The 20,191-nt window shown below is 37.1% G+C and overlaps 1 protein-coding gene across 1 annotated transcript; it reads right to left on the bottom strand.

The window, feature by feature from the left end:
* Nucleotides 1-3,666: 3,666 nt before the first annotated feature.
* LOC137830939 (uncharacterized) lies at nucleotides 3,667-5,040 on the bottom strand. Its single transcript, XM_068638356.1, has one exon. It carries the CDS (start codon nucleotides 4,960-4,962, stop codon nucleotides 4,132-4,134), a length of 831 nt encoding a protein of 276 aa, XP_068494457.1. The 5' UTR covers nucleotides 4,963-5,040; the 3' UTR covers nucleotides 3,667-4,131.
* Nucleotides 5,041-20,191: the final 15,151 nt, after the last annotated feature.

Below are 20,191 nucleotides of genomic sequence, written 5' to 3'. Positions count from 1 at the left end.
AAGTCAAACATCTAGCCAATCAGGGGGAACCTTTTTAAAATCCTGAGAAGTATAGAAAATTAGTTGAAAAATTGAACTATCATTGTTACCCGTCCTGATATTTCCTTTGTAGTTAGTGTGGCGAGTCAATTTCTTAATTCTCCATGTGAAGACCATTAGAATGCAGTCATTCGTATACTAAAGTATATTAAAGGCTCTCCTGGAAAAGGTTTGTTATATGGTCGCAATAATCATACTAAAGTCGTTTGTTATTCAAATCTTGAATGGGCAAGATCTCCATCTGATAGAAGATCAACTTCCGGTTATTGTGTCTCCATTGGTGATAACTTGATCTCTTGGAAAAGCAAGAACCAAAGTGTTGTGGCAAGATCTCGTGCAAAAGCAAATAATAGAGCTATGGTCTCGGCTACTTGTGAACTTATTTGGCTTAAACAATTACTTAAAGAATTGCAATTTCGAGAGGTCACTCAAGTGACACTCATATTTGATAATCAGGTTGCTCTTCATATTAGCTCAAATCCAGTTTTTTATGAAAGGACCAAACATATTGAGATTGATTGTCATTTCATTCAAGAAAAGATTATATCGGGAGATATCAAACTGAGTTTGTTAATTCAAACGATCAATTATCGAATATTTTATTAAACCCTTACGAGGGCCTAGGAATGATTACATTTGTAACAAGTTGAGTAAATATGATTTATGTGCACCAGCTTGAGGGGGAGTGTTAGATATTGTTAGATATTATGAGATATTATAAATATTGTTAGATATTTCTATTTATATAATGGGCTTAGCCCATATGTTCTTTTTTTTCTATAAACATAATCATATGTGTTCAATATATATAAGGGATTTATCCTATTCTTCTTTTCATATTTTAATAATAATAAAGAACATGTATGAGTCACAATCTATATTTATTATCATCAAAACATCTTGATACAATTGTGTTCTTGTGTTTGGAAGGATGTTGAGGGCAAGGAAAGACTTGAGGGATAGTTGCACCGAATGGAAATGGAGGAGTTGATGAATAGGTGTGTGTTTAGGTGCAAGGTTCAAGGAAGATGTTAGGCCAACTTCCTTGAGGTTGGACTAGGCTTGAGAGCATCTAGCAAAAAGAGAATTGGAAAGAAATGTGTTGAAAATTTAGAAACACAATTCATTATTCCAAGTCTAAGATTTACAGGAGAGGAGTCTCTTATTTATAAGCTTAAGAGTCTCTAAATCATGCCTCTTGAATGCCTTCGCCTTAGTTAAGTTAAACATAACTATGGTGAAGGTAAATTCATGCTCATGACCATCCATGCTCCTTAGGTGCTCTAGAAACCTTTGCTTAAATGTTAAATGAATGTTTCTAGAGTGCCTTTGATTTATTTTTAACCTATTCTAAAAATTGGCTCAGAAATACAAAGTCAAAAGAAAAACTATTCTACTATTTACAAATTTATACAAGCTAAGGCAGAAATTTCTTATGTATATTTCTGAGGTTGTTCTTCTGCTCTTAGCTGAGTGTATGATGGCTTGGTAGTGAAGATGGTCCTCCATCACATCTTAATAGGATGATTTAGTGGTTCTAGATTGGTTACACCATCTGGGTATCAACAATCTCCAATTCTTTTATGATGCAAATAGTTAAGTTAAACCGATAATCAAAGTTATAAACGGATAAATATGTTAAGCAAGTCATGAGATCATAACAAATGCACAATAAAAGTGAAAGCTCATATAACAAATATGAAAAAAAATGAGACAATGTATTACAACGTATAATAGAATTTTAAAAAAATGAGACAATGTATTACAACGTTTAATAGAATTTTAAACTTCTTTCTTGTGGGTAATTACATAAATGACAAAGTTTATGTAACTTTATAAACTTCGTATTTTTTCTTATAAGAAACTTAACTCGATTCCATATAGAGTAGTATACTATAAAAATATTATAAAAACGTCATACCTTTTGGCATTAAGAGATTTAATTCTTATTGTACCAAACATGTATATTGCATCAATCCAAGAGATCTCAAAAGAAATAGTGTTTTAGTAGAAAAGATATTTTAAGTTACTTTCAATTGAAGCATGCTTCCTAGAGAAAATCATATTGAATGACATATTGGTTAATTATCTTCCAATGTTTAATTTTTTAAGATTTGGAATTAATGTATGGTTGAATTTCATTTTATTTTATTTTTTATTTCTTGTAACACCTAGTCTTGGTGTTGTGGTGTAATAGGTTTTAACCCATACATTTTGTGATTCTTCTAAATAAATTTTGAAGAATCGTACACTAATAAAAAATAATTAAATAAAAACTAATTTTATAGAAAAAATTAGTTAGTTATATTCATTAAATTAGATATTATTTTAGAGACTATAAAAATTATTGGTATCTAAATTAATTTTTACATTAATATTTAACTATCTACCGGGGGTTTAATTACCAATTACTTAGATTCTAAAGTTGGTAGTTAAAACTTTGATAGCTAATTAAATACTAATTTAGAAACTATTTATTAATAATATAAATTAAATTCGATACTAATATTTTTTTAATCTCTAAAATAGTAAGTAAATTAGTCAATATAACAATTAATTTTTTTTTGTTTTTAAATTTGATTTCTATTTAATAATTTTCTTGTAATGATTTTTTTTAGTGTGAAGCATTTATAATTTTATTTTTTAAAATTTATTAAATTTTTTGGATTGAAATTGGATGTTTGACTAAAATTAAACTAGTATAAAAGTTTTTGTTTTTTCTCTTTTATTCAGTATTTTTTTCCTTGATTGACATGTTTTTACTTGTTGCTCAATATTATTTAGTGATTTAAGAAAAAATAAAATTTACAGATTTAAATTTCTAATATACCAATTCACCTATCCTTAATAATGTAGTTTACATTAAAATTGTCCCGTGGTGACAAGATGTTAATAACTTAAGTCCGTGTATCTAATTTTATAATAATTATATTTTTGCATTTTTTGTAACTACGAAATAAAATTGAAGCATTTTGATGAAAAACCCCATTTGGCAGCTGTGTACGAATCCACGTAAAACACACTCAGCACCAAGATACGCTCGTATCACAAACACAAATAACCAAGTCAACACACAATTTTGTCAAAAGTTTAGCACTCCTTGCCATGCCAACTACGGCGACCCACTTACCCCCTCTTCAATTTTTAAACAATGATTTTTTTTATATTAAAAATATGTTTAACAATGTATTTTTACTATTTAAAAAGTAAATTTTAAAATTATTATAAGGTGGATTTTAAGTGTAACTCAATATCATAAAATCAATTTATAGATTTATGGAATAAGATTTGCACTACTTATATACAATGAAATATTTTTATCTAATCCAATGTGGAAATTTCAACTTATTTATATATTATATTATGTTAGTGGCTTTAGGATATATTATATATATATATATATGTTAGTGAATGGTTATTTTCACTGCAGCGCGTCCTGTGTTTACTTGTGGATAGTTAATGGAACGGAAGTTATTAATTTTGTTTAACTTTTATCATTCAATACATTTATTTAATTTTATTTTGATAAATTTTACACAGATACCTAGTAAGGAAATAAAAGAAACAATGTAACAAATGAATCAAGTATAAAGATAAAGTAAAGAAAGTGGTTGCACCATCCAAAGGTTATCTAGAAGAGAGTCCAATCCCACCAAAAAGTATGAAATTAATAAATAACAGTAATAATATAGTAGTAATACTATAGCAATATCATCATAAGAAATTAACAATAAATAATTAAAAAAAAAACCCTAAGGAAGAGAGTAGTAGATGATAATATTCTACATTGGTGGGTCAACAATTCTGGCCAAGTTAGCACCTAACTGTCTGCTTTGTGTCACTTTCCAACCTTAGCATGCGGATCAAAGAGAAAAACTGCTACCCGTGTTCCCACGGGACAACAACTTGACCTCACAACTCAGAAGGCTGTGCTCAATTTCCTTCTTCTTCTTCTTCTTCTGATTATGATGATGATGATGATGAACTGCATGTTACGTTTCCAAACTTTTGATGTGTAATTTCGATTTCACTCCAAACCAAGGATCTGCATCTAACGAGTGAACCAAATACGCACTCGAATCAATCAATCAATCAAGAAGAAGTGTTTGGGAAGAAGGGACCTTGATCCAAATCCACCACCCCGTCACGATTGTTATTGCTAACAACAACATTGCTTGTTGGAGGACTCATTGGGTTGCTGCTTAGTCTCTGGAAAAACATGTTGTTGTTGTTGTGGTGCTGGTGGTGTTCACCTTGTGAGCCACCATCGCTGTACAGATTGTAGTGTTGGTTTTGCTGCTGAAACATGTGTTGTTGTTGTTGTGGTTGATGAGGTTGGCCTCGTTGTTGAAGGTGGTGGTAGCCTAGAGGGGGTGATGATGACATAAGAAGGGGTGATGGGCTTAGAGAAGGGATAGGGCGAGAGGGGAACCCAAAGCCCAAGAGGTTTGGCAAGGCCTGAGGTCCTGGTGATGGGCTTGGTGCAAAGGGTGCATTCGGGCCACCGGTGAACTGTTGGACCATGGCTCGAAAATTTGTGGTGTCTGTATTGAGTAAGGTGGTCGGAGTTCGGCGTGAGGCTCGAGAGCGGCGGCGCGTGGGTTTTCCCACGCGGCCTTCTGCGCCTAAATGGGTTGAAGCTGAGGGACTGGTATTAGGCAAGTCAGAAGGTGCGGTGACGGTAGCCGTGGTAGTGGTGGTAGGTGTGACGGCGAAGTCAGGGATTGATGATGTGAGATTTTGGTTGTAGAATTGGAGCCAATCATTTGGGCCAGACATGGTTTGGGTCATGGCCAGTGATGGAAGGAGGAAAGAAGAAGGCAAAAAAACTCTCTTCTTCTGGTTTTTGCTTTTTAAGGTTTGGTTAGAGTAAGAGGGAAAGAAAGTTGTGCACTGAGGTTGGTATTTATGGTGGTTTTTCATCTTCTTTTTGTGGGCTTTCTGTCGTTTGGTATATTAGTCAAACGTGTGAACGTAATGGAAAATCCTCACTCTGGATTTGGAAAACACACTGGCTTAGACTCAGAAATATATATTAAATCTTTTTTTTCTTCTTATGTTAGGCTTGTAATTCGTGTTCAATATAATATCAAAGTATTATAATTTTATTACGGAGATGCTACCGATCACTACTAATCATACTTCAAACAAGTTTTATTAACACAACAATAAAACTTACATGTATTTAACTAAAATTGATTTTAATTATAGAATTTTGCACATTGAAATCATTATCTACATCAACTTAGTTTATGAAATTTAAGAGTTAAATGTTTTTGAAAACCTATTCGAAAATGAATTTTTTAAGTCTGATTCGCGGATAATATAATAAATCCAATATAAACTTTCCTGATGATAATCTTTAAATAGTTATGATCTAGTCTAATTTAATTTTATAAAATTAGTTTATTAATTAAAATTTATATATCATAAAATAATTTTTCATCTCTATCTCTAGCCCATTTGAGATTTATGTATGAGGAAACTTATATATAAATTAATTTAGTTTATGAAAAGGTTATATTTTTCTAAAAAAAAAATCTTGAAAGATTAAGAGGGATTATAGTTAGAATTATTGAGGGAGAAAAATAGGAGAGAAGGAAGAAAGGTCGAGTGTTTGACCGTGATGTGAGGGCTTCTGGAAGTCATGCATAATTGAAGTTAACGGCGTCATTTGAAAGGCACCCATAGTCATTGGGTTGTACGTTTTTATCATCCTTCGCGGAAGCAGCGTCGCACATTCCTCTCCGTCACGGTGACGTCATCATTCGATTGTCACACACTTGTTTTTTTTATTGTGGGGACTGACTGGGGTTAGGTGACCACGCCAGATCCTAGACTCATTCTTCACACAAAAAAGATGCTTTTGACTGTCAAAATCATTTTCTACAAAATTCTAAACTATATTAAAAACAAATCTAACATTTTTTTTTTTTTTATTGTCCCTCTTGGATTACACTTTACTTCCTCTTTAAGTAAGTCTTTTCCTTCCCTCTACTCGTTCTATTTCCCTACGTTCTTGTAGTCTAGACTCGGATGGTATTTACACAAGGTACTCTAACGCTCAAGTCAATTTTAATATTCGATACTTGATATTCAAAGCACTGTATGATGACGTACCTGGTTTTTGTAATTTGTGCTATTTATATTATTTTAGTATGTCTTTCTTATTAGGTCAGATTAGAGAGTTTGGATCATGTTAAGGAATAGATTACCTAGCTCTTAACCATTAATTAGCTTGATTAACTCTGTTTGAGCGTAATTGGGTTTAGAGTGTTGGTCGGCTCATTCATGGGGACCGAGACATGGTATCGGTCAGCCCATTGATGGGGAGACGTATGGTCAGTCGTACGGGTCTCACCCGTACACTTGCACCCCAGGCTCAAGAATGGTTAATCCAAAGAGTCTTTGTCTAAGACTGATGTGACGGTTGGGCTTCTCGAGAGCTGAAGTGACGATTGGGTTTCCTAAGGTCTGACGTAACGTTTGGCGACGCCTGTACGTGTGATCTGACATGCATTGATGAGGGGTTTTTTGGCGCCATTTGATGAGTGTCGTTGGATCTTGGGAGATCTAACGGTTGAGATGGATGTGACGTTTCGTCTCCCGAGACCCCCACGAACTATAAATAGTGGTCCCAACAATGTCGAAGCACTACTCTACTGCTCTGATTTCCTGCTCCGACACCCGAACACTTTTCGTCCTACTGAGCTACTTTCCTCGTCCTCCAAAAGGTTAGTCATGTCTTCCCTGTCTCGTCCTACATCTTCTTCCTCGGTTCCCCCTTCTCTTATTCCTTCGCATCCTTCATCTTCTTCGTCTTTGTCTTCATCGTCCTCTTCGTCTTCTTCCTCATCTTCGTCTTCTTCCTCCATGACCAAGCCTTTATCGGTCGAGGCAATTCAAGTATTGCACCCAGTGGAGAGTGGAGCCAGGGGGACGACCCGGAAGGTGCTACCGACCGGTCAGGCTCCCTGAGCAGTCGTCCCTCCTCCTAGGGCTTGACTGGGTGGACCCTAAGGTGACCAGGATCACCTCCGTCTTTTCGATCGAGGCCTCCATCTTTGAGTATTTAGGTAGGGTCCCGGTTGATGGAGATCAAGCTCAAGAGAACATGGAGGCCACTCATCAAGCTCAAGAAGAGGTGGAGGCACAAATGGAGGACGCCCATGGAGGTCAAAGTCCACCTCAAAGGATTACAAGAAGCATGTTCAAAGCTTTGGGAGCTAGAGGACATTTATTTTCTCTTTTTGTAGTTTCTTTAGTTGAAGGTGCTTAGAGGGAAACTTTAGAAACCTCTTTTGTTATAGCATCTTTTAGGCTTTAGTTAGGAGCTTTAGGGGGGTGTGTTAGTAGATAGGTGTAGAAGTAGAATAGGAGGTGCCAAAGTGAAGGAAGGAGTCACACCTTCCTCATGGCTTGAAATAGGCGCCGGTTTTAGCTAGCTTTGGGAGGGAAATTTGAATTGTTTTAGCTTGCATTTTCAGCACCTTAGGCTATATATAGAGGTGCTCTCTTTGTAAAATTCATATTGGAATTAATCTAAGAAAACTATACTCAAATTTTGAGTGACCTTTGGAGAGCTTTTGGAGCCTTCTTCCCTAGTCTTATCTTGATGGATCCATGGAGTCCTCAAGTGGCGGCATCACTCTCATCTAGGAGCATTCCACACTTCTAGTGGCGAGATCATCCATCCTCCTTCCATCTTCATGAGCATTCTCTTCTCCTTCCTTTCTTCTTCTTCAATTGTTCATGTTGCCTTGTGTTTTGAGTTGTTTTAGTTTCGGTTCTTCCATTTTCCAGCACCTATATTCTGTTTTGTTTCTTAATTCTGTTCGGTTCAATTGAATATTGGTTTATTTCTGTTCGGTCTTTTCAATTTTAATTCCTTTGTTGATTCAATTTGACAATATTTGGTTCATCCAAATGAGTTTGGGATTTGGTACTAGTTATTGGTGAGTTCTTGTCTTAGAACCATGATCCAACTCTAAGAAAAGTGCCTCTATATTTTCCAGCTCAAGGTGATTCCTAAAAATGTCAAGAATCTTGTTCTATGTGGCTATTGGAATCACATCATGTGGTATCATGAGTCTTAGGTTCTTCTTGTTTAATTGTTGAGTTGTGTGCACTTTATTTCAAGAGCTCTTTTAATTTCTTGCAATTTAAGTTTCTGTTTTAGAATTTTAATTGAGTATTCTTGCTGTTTTTCTTTTGCTCCAAGTGTTTGTGGAAAGGTTTATGGCACTCATAATTCTTATGAGTATGGTTGTTCTTTTGGAATGGCATTATCCTTCCTAGAGTTTACCTTAAGCTTCCTTTCACTTGTTACAATTTGTGTTGTGTCTTTTAATTTTTGAATCATGTCAAGTTTTGTCTTAGTCATGTTATTCCATATATGTCATTACTTCTAGTAGTACTTTTATTGTTTTGATTGTTTCTTGCTTTGGTGTCATATAATTTTCTGAATTGATGTTGATCCTTTGTGCATTTTCTTTTTAGAATTGAGTTCATACTTGTATTCTAGACCTATACAAGTTCCAATACATCATTTTCTATTATGTCTTTGCTAGTTCATCATCCTGTTTTTTTATTCCTATTAGGATTCCTCTGTTTCTGAAAAAAGTGCTTACTGTTTTTCCTTATTGCAACTGATTTATGTACTGTAAAATTCTGCAATTCTGGATTTGAGATATTCAAAGTGTTAGAAAAGAATAGAAAAAAGAATCATTCAAAATATGAAGTACACAAAAAATGATAAATAAAATAAAAAAAAGTGTACATTCCTGCCGAAAAAAATACGGTAATCTGGCAGTGATTTTAAAACATTTTTTTCTCTCAATTGGCTTACTGTTTTTAATTGATTCCAGTGCCATTATTGAGTTAACATCTTGAAGTTTCTGTGGTATAAATTTCATAATCCAGTTCGCTCTACAACGTTCCAGTTAAATCAGTGAATATCAAACACAGTTTGCATAAAAAAAAATTTCCAGTAGCTAAATTTTTTGTTTTCTTCATCTACTCTAGTGCTTTTCCTTAGGTATTCTTTTGTGTGCCTACTTTTCTCATTGAGTTCTTTATTTTCTTGATTGTCTTTCATTCTTACTCTTTGAGTTTGTCTTACATATAGTATTCCTTTTGCAATTACCTTTCCTTGCTTATACCTTTTCTTGTTTGTCTTTATTGTTTCTTTGGTTTTGTGGTGGTTTGCTCTTAAGATTGGTGTGCTTGCTTTGACATATTTCATTTGAGGATTCCAAGGCCTCAAGATCAGATTGGTGCAAGAACATTATTTCTTTGAGAGTGATATCTTTTCAGCCTTAGTTCACTTCGGCAGTTTCATTGCCATAAGCTCATTGTTTTTGCTAATTTTTAACTTGTTTGCTGTTTTTGTGTGTTTGCTGTTTTTAATTACCAATGGCTGGATTTTCAAGTGATGCATCCTACAAGCAGAATTCTCCTTCCAAAGCTTCAATTCTTGGTGAATTACATGAAGCTCAAAGAACAATTAGACGGTTGGAGGAGAAAATGCTAAAGATGGAGGTACAACAAGCTATGCTAAAGCTAGGTTTTGAAGGGAGATGCTCATTTTGATATTTTAACCGTTGAACCCTGTGAATTGACCAATACCCTATGTTTGGGTCGGTCTCTTTTCGAACGCCCCTTTTTCTTTATGTATTCTTGCTTGTTTTCTAATTCACATGTCTCCCTTCCCTTTGACAACTTCACGATGAGCGTCCTTCAGGAGCTCAACGTGGCTCCTTCCCAACTTCACCTGAACACCTGGGTGTCTATCCAAGCCTTTCGTGTCATATGTGACGTATTTCGTTTTCTAAGCTACTATACCTCCCACCCGAGCGAGCCTGTTATCTGGCATTCGCTTATCAATCAGTCGGGTAATGTTCTTTTCAATTCCTTCACCACCTCCTATAAGAACTTCAAAGGTAAATTTTTCAAAGATTTCATCCAACCCGAAGGCACAAAGTTATTTTTTGATGAAGTCGGTCGGTCAAGGTTTCTTATGTTTTCGACTAGGAATCCTTCCAAGTTTAAGGAGTAGCCTCGTCTGACCCCGAGTGTCGAGGAGCGAGAGATTTACTCTTTTTTTTATAATCTCCCGAGAAAACTCCCTACACGGAAGCTGTTGGTCGTGTACACGTCGACTCAGCGTTGGACGACCTTTTAGGGTATGTTAGTTTTCTTTAGCTTCGGTCATTTAGTCTTTAATTGACATTCTTTTATTGATGTAGAAACCATGCAGAAAGAGGTCCCTTAAGCTAACAACCTGATCAAGGCCTTCCTCGAGAGGGCTGCTCAGTGGGGCAAAGGTCGCCCCAACATGGAGACTGTGGCTACCGGCAAGCAGTCGGCTGCCGGTGCCGGTTCTTCGGCCCCCTCTGGCAAGAGTAGTAAAAGGCCAAGGGAGGGGAGGAATATAGCTACAACGACCCGCTCCCTGGGCGCCATGCCGACACCCCTTCCTTCATATGCTTTTCTCATCGTCGTCGACTCCCCCGACCAACGACTTCAACCCTCCACTCGTTGTTGCCTCCATCGAGCCTACTACTGAGGCTTCAAGGTCACCCTTATCTATACTAGGGGTGACTTACAATTTTCCAGGGGGGTGAAGGTCGACCTGAACGTCGCCGTCAAGGATTTGGTTCGAGTCGTTCCCAAAGAAGACTAGTTCCAGGGCGGTATCGAGCTGTTATGTCGGGGTCTCGTCCTGACCCGCCTGGGTGCTAATGTCTAGGATCGACGAGTCGAGGAGGTCTCTTGGCTCGAACATGAGTTGGCGGAGGCCTCGGCCAGCCTAAAGCAATCCCTTGAGGCAAACTCAGCTTACAAGGGAAAGCTTGCTCAAGAGGCGGCCAAGCGAGAGATTCTTTAGGCTCGAGCAGTCGAGATGGAATGGAGAGAGAGAGAGAGAGGGGGGGGGGTGGCTGAGAACGCCAAGTTGAAGAAAGCCTTGAAGAAGGCTAGCAACAAAATCTTGGTACTAGAGGTCGAGAGCTCTAAACTGTGGGCTGAAAAGGAGGCCGTCGAGGCCAACCTGAACAAGAATATCGACAACACTTTGGCCATGTTGAGCCAAAGTTTCTACCAGGTCATCCGCCAGGCCCATGTTCTCTACAACGGGGCACCACCAAACGGTGTCTTCGATCCCAATATGGATGTGTTCGAAGGTTAGATGGTGCCTTGTGATGAGGTGCAGGCTTTGCAGAGTGCAACTCAACCTGTCAGGATAAACTAATTGAATAAGTTCTTCACAAGTGCCTGATGTTATCTGACACTATTGTACTTACTTAAATGAAGTGTTTTAGGTGTCGGTAGGGTATGCCGGTTAGGACTACATCCTTGATCGAACTCACCTTCGGGTGTCGACAGGGGGTGTTGGTTAAGGTTACATCCTTCACCGAACCAGATCTTTAATGCTTCGGTAGGATATACCGGTTAAGGCTACGTCCTTGACCGAACCGAGTCTTCAAGGTTTCGATAAGGTATGTCGGTTAAGGCTTCGTCCTTGACCAAGTCGAGTGTTGTGAGATGCATAACTCAATTATTTAAATACACAAAATTTGAATCGTTAAAACCTGCCCAACCGAAAACCCTCCTTAGGGAGAAAACAGTCGGGTGAGGAAAGAGTGCGTAAATTTTATTTCTTCGTTAACTATAACAAAATGTGAGGTGCGTGGCATTCCACATCCTCGGTACAACTTTTCCTAAGAGTCATTCTAAGTGGTATGCCCTCCCAACTGCGACCTCCCGGACCCGGAAGGGGCCTTCCCAATTGGACGAAAACTTCTTTCTTGCATCACTTCTCATTCTCCATAAGAGGTCTCCCTTTTGAAAACTCCTTGGTCGAACCTTTGTATTGTACCGCCTAGCTACTCAGAGCTTGTACGCGACCTCGCGAATTTTGCTTTTGTCTCGGAGATCGTGTAATAGATCGAGTTCGACCGATAGGATCTCTTGATTTAGAGATAAATCAAAGAGTTACCTTCTGATTGTAGACTCGCCTGCCTCGACCGGAATCATAGCCTCGGTGTCGTACGTCAGGTTGTAGGGTGTTTCTTAGGTGGACGTCTAGGGTGTGCAGCAGTATGCCCATTGGACTTCGAGCAGCTCCTCGGTCCATCGTCCCTTTGTTGTGCCAATTTGCTTCTTCAATTCGTTTAGGATGACCTTATTTGCGGTTTCGGTGATTCGGGGGTTTTCGACCAAGCTTTTATTGCTTTGATACCGAGGTCCTCATAGAAGGATTGGAGTCCTCATTCGATAAACTGTCGCCCGTTATCAGTTATTATGGTGTGCGGCACTCCGAACCGACACACGATGCTTTTCTAGACAAAATTTTGCACATTCTTGGCCAAGATGGAGGCCAGTGGTTTGACCTCAATCCATTTGGTAAATTAGTCTACCCTGACTAAGAGGAACTTTGCTTGCCCTTTTCCCGGAGAGAATGGGCCAATGATGTTCATGTTAGAATATATGACCTTAAACGAGAGGGGGGTGAATTGTTTAAAGGGGTTTTCGAAAACTTTTTAAGCTAGAACAAAATCCTTTAAATGAAACTCAATCAAAAATTCAGTTAGCCAAGAAATAAGGCACAAAACAGCAAAGCACCAGAAAAACAATCGGTTGTTTATACCAGCAAAGCAATAACAACTGAATTTGAATGAGTTTAAGGAAAGAAACAGATACACAAACAATTTATACTGGTTCACTCTTAAACCAAGAGCTACATCCAGTCCCCAGAATCCACTAGGCAATCCACTAAGCAATCAAATACATATTACACATAAAACCACCAAAGAAGTGACCTTGAACCCCTCAAGAAACACACTTCCTTTGGCACAACACACACCAAGAATGTTGATCTTGACAACCTCAAGACCACACAACACTCCTTGGCTTACAACACCAGAAAATCCAAAGTATTCGGAACGAATTACACTTGTTTACAAAATGAACTGAAATCAATACAGATGTAATCCTATTCCACTCTCTCTTGAGAAAACCAAAGCTGAAAAGTGAATGTTCAAAACTTGAAAGCAATTTCTCACAACTGAAAAACTCAAATCTGTTTTTCTTGTTTGTTATAAAACATAAACAAACTATTTAAAGCTTTCAAAGATTGGTCAAAGCATTTAATACAGGAGCGTATTCAATTGAAAATCATTTAAAGCACACTCAACTAACAAAACAGATTCTGTTAGGATTTTCAAACAAACAATCGATTGAAAGCACGAAACAATCGATTGTTTTGGTTTGACAACAAGTCAACCAACCAAAACAGTTTTCAACCTTTTCAAAAACACCTAAGAGTAAAACAATCGGTTGTTTCGACAAAACAACATGTTGTTTTTCACTTAGTTTGAAAAAAACTTTAATCTTAAAAGGTTTAAAAACACTTTAGCTTTAGATTCAACAAAGAGTGGATTACACAGATAAACTACCCAGATCCTATCCTAAACACAGCAGCAACTTCAGCCTTGCATCAAACATATGAATTTGGATTCATCAAAGCCTTTGATCACTCTTGATTCAACAGTTCATTCCCCAGATGGTGAACGACCATGGGGACATCATATTGTGTAGCGTTTTTGGCTTGAGGTGGTGCAGGGGACCAAACTCATGGCATTTGGCGCATTTCTTCACATATTTTGGGCAATCACCCTAGACGGTCGGCCAGTAATAGCCGGCTCTGAGAACTTTGGCAGTCATCGTTTGTGCCCCTGAATGGTTGCCATATATCCCTTCATGGATCTCTTTGAGGATGCACTTTGCCTACTCTTTGGTGGCACACTTTAGTAATGGTCTTTAGTAGCCTCTCCAGTAGAGGTCTTGGTTGATCATGGTATACCTTTAACATTGTTGCCTTATTTCCTTTTCTTCCTCTAGCTTACATGTGTCGTGTTTAAGGTACTAGATGGTCATCCAGGTTTCAGCTTTAGTAACAGCTAGGCATTCGGCCTCAATCACGTTGGATTGTCTTAGCCAAATCTGCACGACAGACCTGTGGTGACTCTTCTTTTTGGTCGTTGATGAACATATATTTATTCACACTCAATAGCTTTAATAATGGATTATTTGACTATAATAATGGATTATTTGACTATAATAATAAATAAATCCATTATTTTAATTCAGATTCATATAATTGAGTTTATTTGGTCCTTAACTATTATTATTGTTAATTTTATGTTTTTAGAGTAAATTATCCGGATGAAGCATCTACCTTTGTGAATGGGTCAAATATGTAAAAGTCCAAGTTGTTGAACCAAGTGGTGTTCAATGTTTTGAAGAATCCAAATCCTTTGAAGGATGATGAAGCCTCTGCTTTGCTTGATGCTGTTGTGCTGGTTTTAGCCTTGTTCTGGGGTAGTTCAATGTTGTAATCAACACTTAGATTAAATCTCAAAGCAATTAGCATCTCAATTTTATCAAAGCAAAATGATTTTCAAACTAAGTTGAAACAATCGATTGTTTTGTCGAAACAACCGATTGTTTACACTTAGGTGTTTTGAGAAAGTTTGAAAACTGTTTTTGAATGGTGTATTTTATTAAGTAACAAAACAACTGATTGATTCGAGGAAACAATCGATTGTTTGTTTTAAAACCATAACAGAAAAACTGTTTTCTTTGACTAAGCTTTAAATGCTTTAACTGAATACGCTCCAGTCATTAAATGCTTTGACCAATCAATTTTAAATGCAATTAAGAGTTTGTTAAGATTTGATAACAAACTATATACTTAGATATATTCTGGAAAACAGTTTTGATATATTAAAGAATCTTTAAACAAAGTTTTTCATCTAAGAGTTTTTCAAAGTATTCTGAGATTGCTAAAGAGTTGAGAGATTGATTAAGGTGCTGAATAGGGGATTCTACTTGTATTGATTTCAGATATTCATCTGTAACAAATGTAATCTGTGTAAACTGCTGAACAATTCGTTTGTGTGTTGCTGAGATTGGCTGTGTGTTCTTGAGGTGTTCAAGATCAGCAATCTTAGTGTTGGCCAAGGAGAGTGTGTGTCTTGAGGTTTTCAAGGTCATTCTCTTGGTTGTGGTGTAAGTGATCAAGTGGTGATTGCTTAGTGGATATCCTCAGGGTTTCTGAGAAGACTGGACGTAGCTCTTGTTTGGAGTGAACCAGTATAAACAACTGTGTACAATTTCTCTATCCCTATCTCTTTAATTCAGTTTTGATATTTTGGAACTGGTATAAACAACCGATTGTTTTGGTAAAACAACCGATTGTTTTTCCAGCTTTGTGCTTTTGTTGTTTGTTTTGGAAAAACTGAATCCTTAATCAAGGTTCTTTTGAAGAATTTTCATTCTAAGCTTAAAAGTTTTCAAAAATCTTTCTTAAACAATTCACCCCCCCCCCCTCTCGTTTAAGGCCATATATTCTAACACAAGTGACCTAAAATAACTGCAAATCTACATTTGTTTTCACTATCAAACAAAGTTAACACTATAAAGACTATAAAATTTCACCTACTACCTTTGTCTAAAATAAACTCAAAACTTCAGTGCTGAAGATTTCAATTCTAGTTACCTGATAAAGCATTTGGAAGGAAAAGGAGGACAGAGTGTTACTCAAACTACTTCTAACAAGAGTAATCTTAGCACAAGAAGAATAAAACTTATTCAACACAGTTGCGTAATTTTTTTTTCTTTTGTTGTATAATTTTGTCCAACTAAAATATGTATCCCACTAAGAAGCTCAAAAGAATAAAGGAAACCAGAAAACAATAACAAAGAATATTTGTATTCTATCTTGAATTTTGGATAAAGATGCATCAATATCTGCTTCTGAAAAAAATAGTTATTGTCAATAGAGAAAGTTGCACCTTGCAAGCATAAACACCAAATCAAAAACTAAATGATAGAAATTGAGCATATGATAAATTTTAAATAAAAGAAATATAACATATTGATCCAATTAAAACTCAGGAAAGTATAACATTGAGTAAATGTGTAAGAGTAGTTAAGAGTACAAAAAATGTCATGCAACAAAGTTAAACACAATAGAAGTATAATTATAAAGTGACTTTTATAATAGAAACGTGATGATTTAGATGGTTAATTGTGCACTTTCAAAACTCCAAATTATTATAATGTTATTGTACTACTAGATAATCGAAATGGTAGAATGACTCACCTAATCCAAACAGAACCCGTAAAACCTCATTTAAATCGTAATTAAGCCAGTTTATCTGTAAAGCGTGATTAAGGCACAATTGGGCCCTCTGTTGGACCCACGGGCAGATCCATGACAGTTGAGGCTCATCCAAAAGGTATAAATACCAGAGGTAGTCAAGTGTTTGAGGTAATTTTTTTTTCTCTCAACTCACCTGCATATTGTACTCAGACTAACTTGATAGTCGAAGTGCCTTTGCAGGTTCCCCAATCATTTGATGAAAAGAAAGAACTAATTGGAGACCACCACACCTGGAGGTCGTGAAGACCAAAAGTAAAAGACAAAAGAAGTCACTCTAAGTGGAATCCAACCTTGTAAGAACAATTATAAATATATGTCGATTATAGTAAGAACAAATCTGCCAAAGGAAAATGTCATATTTTAAAATGAACTTACGAATTCTAACAGGAATATGGTAATATATATATATATATATATATATATATATAAATAAGTAGTGTGTAGTTCTGAATACCTAATCTTAGGATGAACTAACATTCATTTCCTTTCAAATCTTCATAACTTCAAAACATTTTTTCTCTTTTGGTGCTAATACTTAAATACATATGATTTTAATATTTATATATTTTTATTATAGTTATACGCCCTAAAAAGAAATTTAAATAATGTATGTAAAGCCTAAAAAAGTTACATGTAAAATCTATAATGATGTTTTTTTAAGTACAAAAACTTAAAAAAAAAATGTAACTATATAAACAATAAAAGGAATTAATCTTTTGGATCTTGATTAGAAATGTGAGTTGAAAAGAATTGGCACCATTCAGATCTTGACATGAAGAATCAGAAATCATACTGATGGAGAAACAAAATGTGGTGCAGTGAGTGCAAACGGTTAATGCTACAAACACAAAAGAAGCTTGTACTCTTGTTTCAAACAACGAATCTCTACTTCTATTCACGCCCACAATGATTAGTCCAAGCCTGCCCAACCAAACTTGAGTAACAAATTCCTGGACAACCTATTGTTCTTTAGCAGTTAGTTCCTTAATTTTCACCCTGCACTCTCTACATCCCTGCGTTAGAGCTATCATCCACATTACTTAATTTTGCCTTCAAACAATGCCCCAACTATCACACAATCTAACACCTTGCATCATTAAACGCAAATTCAAATTCATTGCCACTTTCATTCTACATTACACCACCTCTTCACTTCAAATATTCCTACCAAATATTTTATCTATTTTTATACTTTTCTTCACTCTATTCATAAACTGTCTCAACATTCAGATCAAATTAGTCATCACACCAACAAATTTTATCATAGTTGAAACCAGCAGAACAGAAAAAAAAAATCGCACCAAACAGCTTCGAACAAATAATGCAAAATTTACCTCTTCAACTAAATTGCATTTGCATACAACCACCGCGACATTGAAGGAATCGGTGTGTGCAGTAGATATTACTGTTCGCACCACAGATCCAATGAGAAAAAAAAGTTTCGTTTGATATTCTCATGTAAGAATTCTTCTTTTTGCACCACGAAAAATTTTCTGAAAATTTTTGAAAATGAAATTTTTAGAAGATGATGATAATGGAAACCTAATTTTAAAAAAATGGCTAAGGATCTAGTAGCAATTTAAGAACTTAAAAACGAAAATTAAAAGCACTCAAGAGCTCTAATCTATGAAGAATTTGAAAATAAAATCAAAAAATTCAATTAATGGAGTTTATGAAGGCATGACTCTAGACAAAACATGTATGATTATAAGATCAAAATAACTTAATTTGTTAAGATTTAGAATAAATCTTTGAAACTTAACAAGGTTAAAAAAAAATCTCCATAATTCTAAAACCTCTGTTATTTTTTTTAGGCTTTAAAATAAATCTTTAAAATTTAACGAAAGTTAAAAAACCTTTATTATTTTGCTGAGATTTTGGAATAAACTTTTGAAACTTAACCAATGTTAAAACAATCTCAGTTATTTTATTGAAGTTTTAAAAGTTAAAAGAACCTCCATATTTTAAGTTTTTAATAAACTTTTGTTAAAAAATCTTCATATTGAAATTCTAAAATAAACCGTTAGAACTTAATGAAAATTAAAAAAATCTTTGTTAATTAAATAATTTCTTAAGATTATATTAACCTCTACTAAATAACTTTCATTAAAACCTTTTTTCTTTTAAACTTTTTTCTTATAATGTAAGTGTTCTCGAACGAGTTTGGAGACCTAGAGAACGATTGCTCCTACTCCAGCGTCCGGTCAGTCTAACACTCTTGATACTTCCTTAGCACGTTCATGCTCTTTGTCGTGCTTCTCTTCTTTCAGTCGTCCTGCTCCTCAGGCGGAGGTGGTACCTGCAGAAGGCACTTCAACGCTCAATTCAGCGGGGTATCGACACTCGGTTGTCAGAGTACTGTATATAATGATGTATATTTCTCCTTGAAGTGCATGCTATTTATATTACCTTAATGGGCCTTCATTGTTGGACCAGGTTAAGAGGGTTGGCTTGCGTTTAGGGTTTCGTTAAGCTACCCTTAACCATGGATTAGCCTTGCTAATTTGGTCAACCTTTGACTTGAGCATTATAGGTCGGTCGGCGTGGCCCGAGTGTTGGCCGACGCACTGAATCGTTCGCCCGTACTAGTACAGTAGCCCCCCAGGCTCAAGAGCTTAGACAACCGAAGAGTTTGAAAATGGGCCTCGGGCGGTGGTGTGATGATGGGTGAAGTGACTAGAAAACGGCGGCTGAGTGAGTGATGCGACGTGCATTTATGAGGGGTTTTTTAGGCACCAAGCGATGTGGGTCGTTGGATCAGGAAAATCCAACGGTTGAGATCTTGTGACGTTTGGGTTTCTGAGACGTCTTCAGGCTATAAATAGGGGTTGAGAGTAGTTGCCTCTTACGCGTTTTAATACTGATTGAGCTCCAACACCCGAACGAATTCAGCGACCTTAGCTACTTCCTTCGTCCGTCAAAGGTTAGTCATGTCTACTCATTTGCGTCCAACTTCTTCCTCTTCTCCTGCTCGGTCTCCTCTCCCCGAACCCCCCTCCTGTTCGTCTTCGTCTTCTTCGTCCTCTTCTACACCATTTTCTGACAAACCTATCTCGGTCGGGGTGATTCAAGTTGTCGCCCCAGCGGTGGAGGGGGTAAGGGGTGATGACGCTAACAATGCGTCAGATCGGTCTAGCTCTTCTAAGCGACCGCACCTTCACCGGGGTCCTGCTTGGGTTGACCCCAAGGTGTGCGAGATTGCGTCTTTGTTTCACACGGACGCCTCAGTGGCCGAATTCTTGGACAAGGTTCCAATTTTAAAGGCCTCGACTGAGGACTCCTTGTTAGCGTTCGGTCTTTGTTCCTTGGAGGATCGTGTGTATAGGGAACGGTCGTCAACCGAGCCCCCTTTCTTTTTTATTTATAGTTGTCTTTTTTCTGATTTGCACGTGTCTCTTCCCTTCGACGCGTTCACGATGAGCGTTCTTCGGGCGCTTAACGTGGTGCCAAGTCAGCTGCACCCTAATACGTGGGCGTCCATGCAGGCTTTCCGCGTGGTATGCTGGACGTTCGGGGTGCGCCCTCTGTTGTCTTGTTTCCTGCATTTCTATGCTTCTCACCCTTCCGAGTTGGTTGGCTGGCATTCCTTGGTCAGTCGGCCAGGCAGCGTGTTGTTCAAAGCCTTCATGACCTCCTATAAGAATTTTAAGGAGAAATTCTTTAAGGTGTACGTGGAGCCGGTGGGCACACGTTATTTTTTTGACGAGGTTGGCCAGCCGAGGTTTCCCTTGTTCTGGACAAGGATTCCGACGAAGATAAAGGATTGGCCACGTCCGGCCAATCCAAGCGAGGGCGAGCGAGAGGTTTTTACTCTGTTTGATAGCCTTCCGAAGAAGCTTCCCGCTCGACCGCTGATGTCTTTGTACACAGAGACCGACCGCGAAGCGGCCTTCGAGGGTACGTTTATCTCGTTTTGTATTTCGG

Source organism: Phaseolus vulgaris, chromosome 6, assembly GCF_000499845.2.
Source record: "Phaseolus vulgaris cultivar G19833 chromosome 6, P. vulgaris v2.0, whole genome shotgun sequence".
NCBI classification, from domain to species: domain Eukaryota; kingdom Viridiplantae; phylum Streptophyta; class Magnoliopsida; order Fabales; family Fabaceae; genus Phaseolus; species Phaseolus vulgaris.
Note: the sequence above shows the minus strand (reverse complement) of the source record. Positions and strands in the feature narration are given on the sequence as shown.

What these genes read in the sequence shown, in the direction of transcription:
- LOC137830939 (XM_068638356.1), bottom strand. Translation starts at nt 4,962, where the DNA reads ATGAAAAACCACCATAAATACCAACCTCAGTGCACAACTTTCTTTCCC.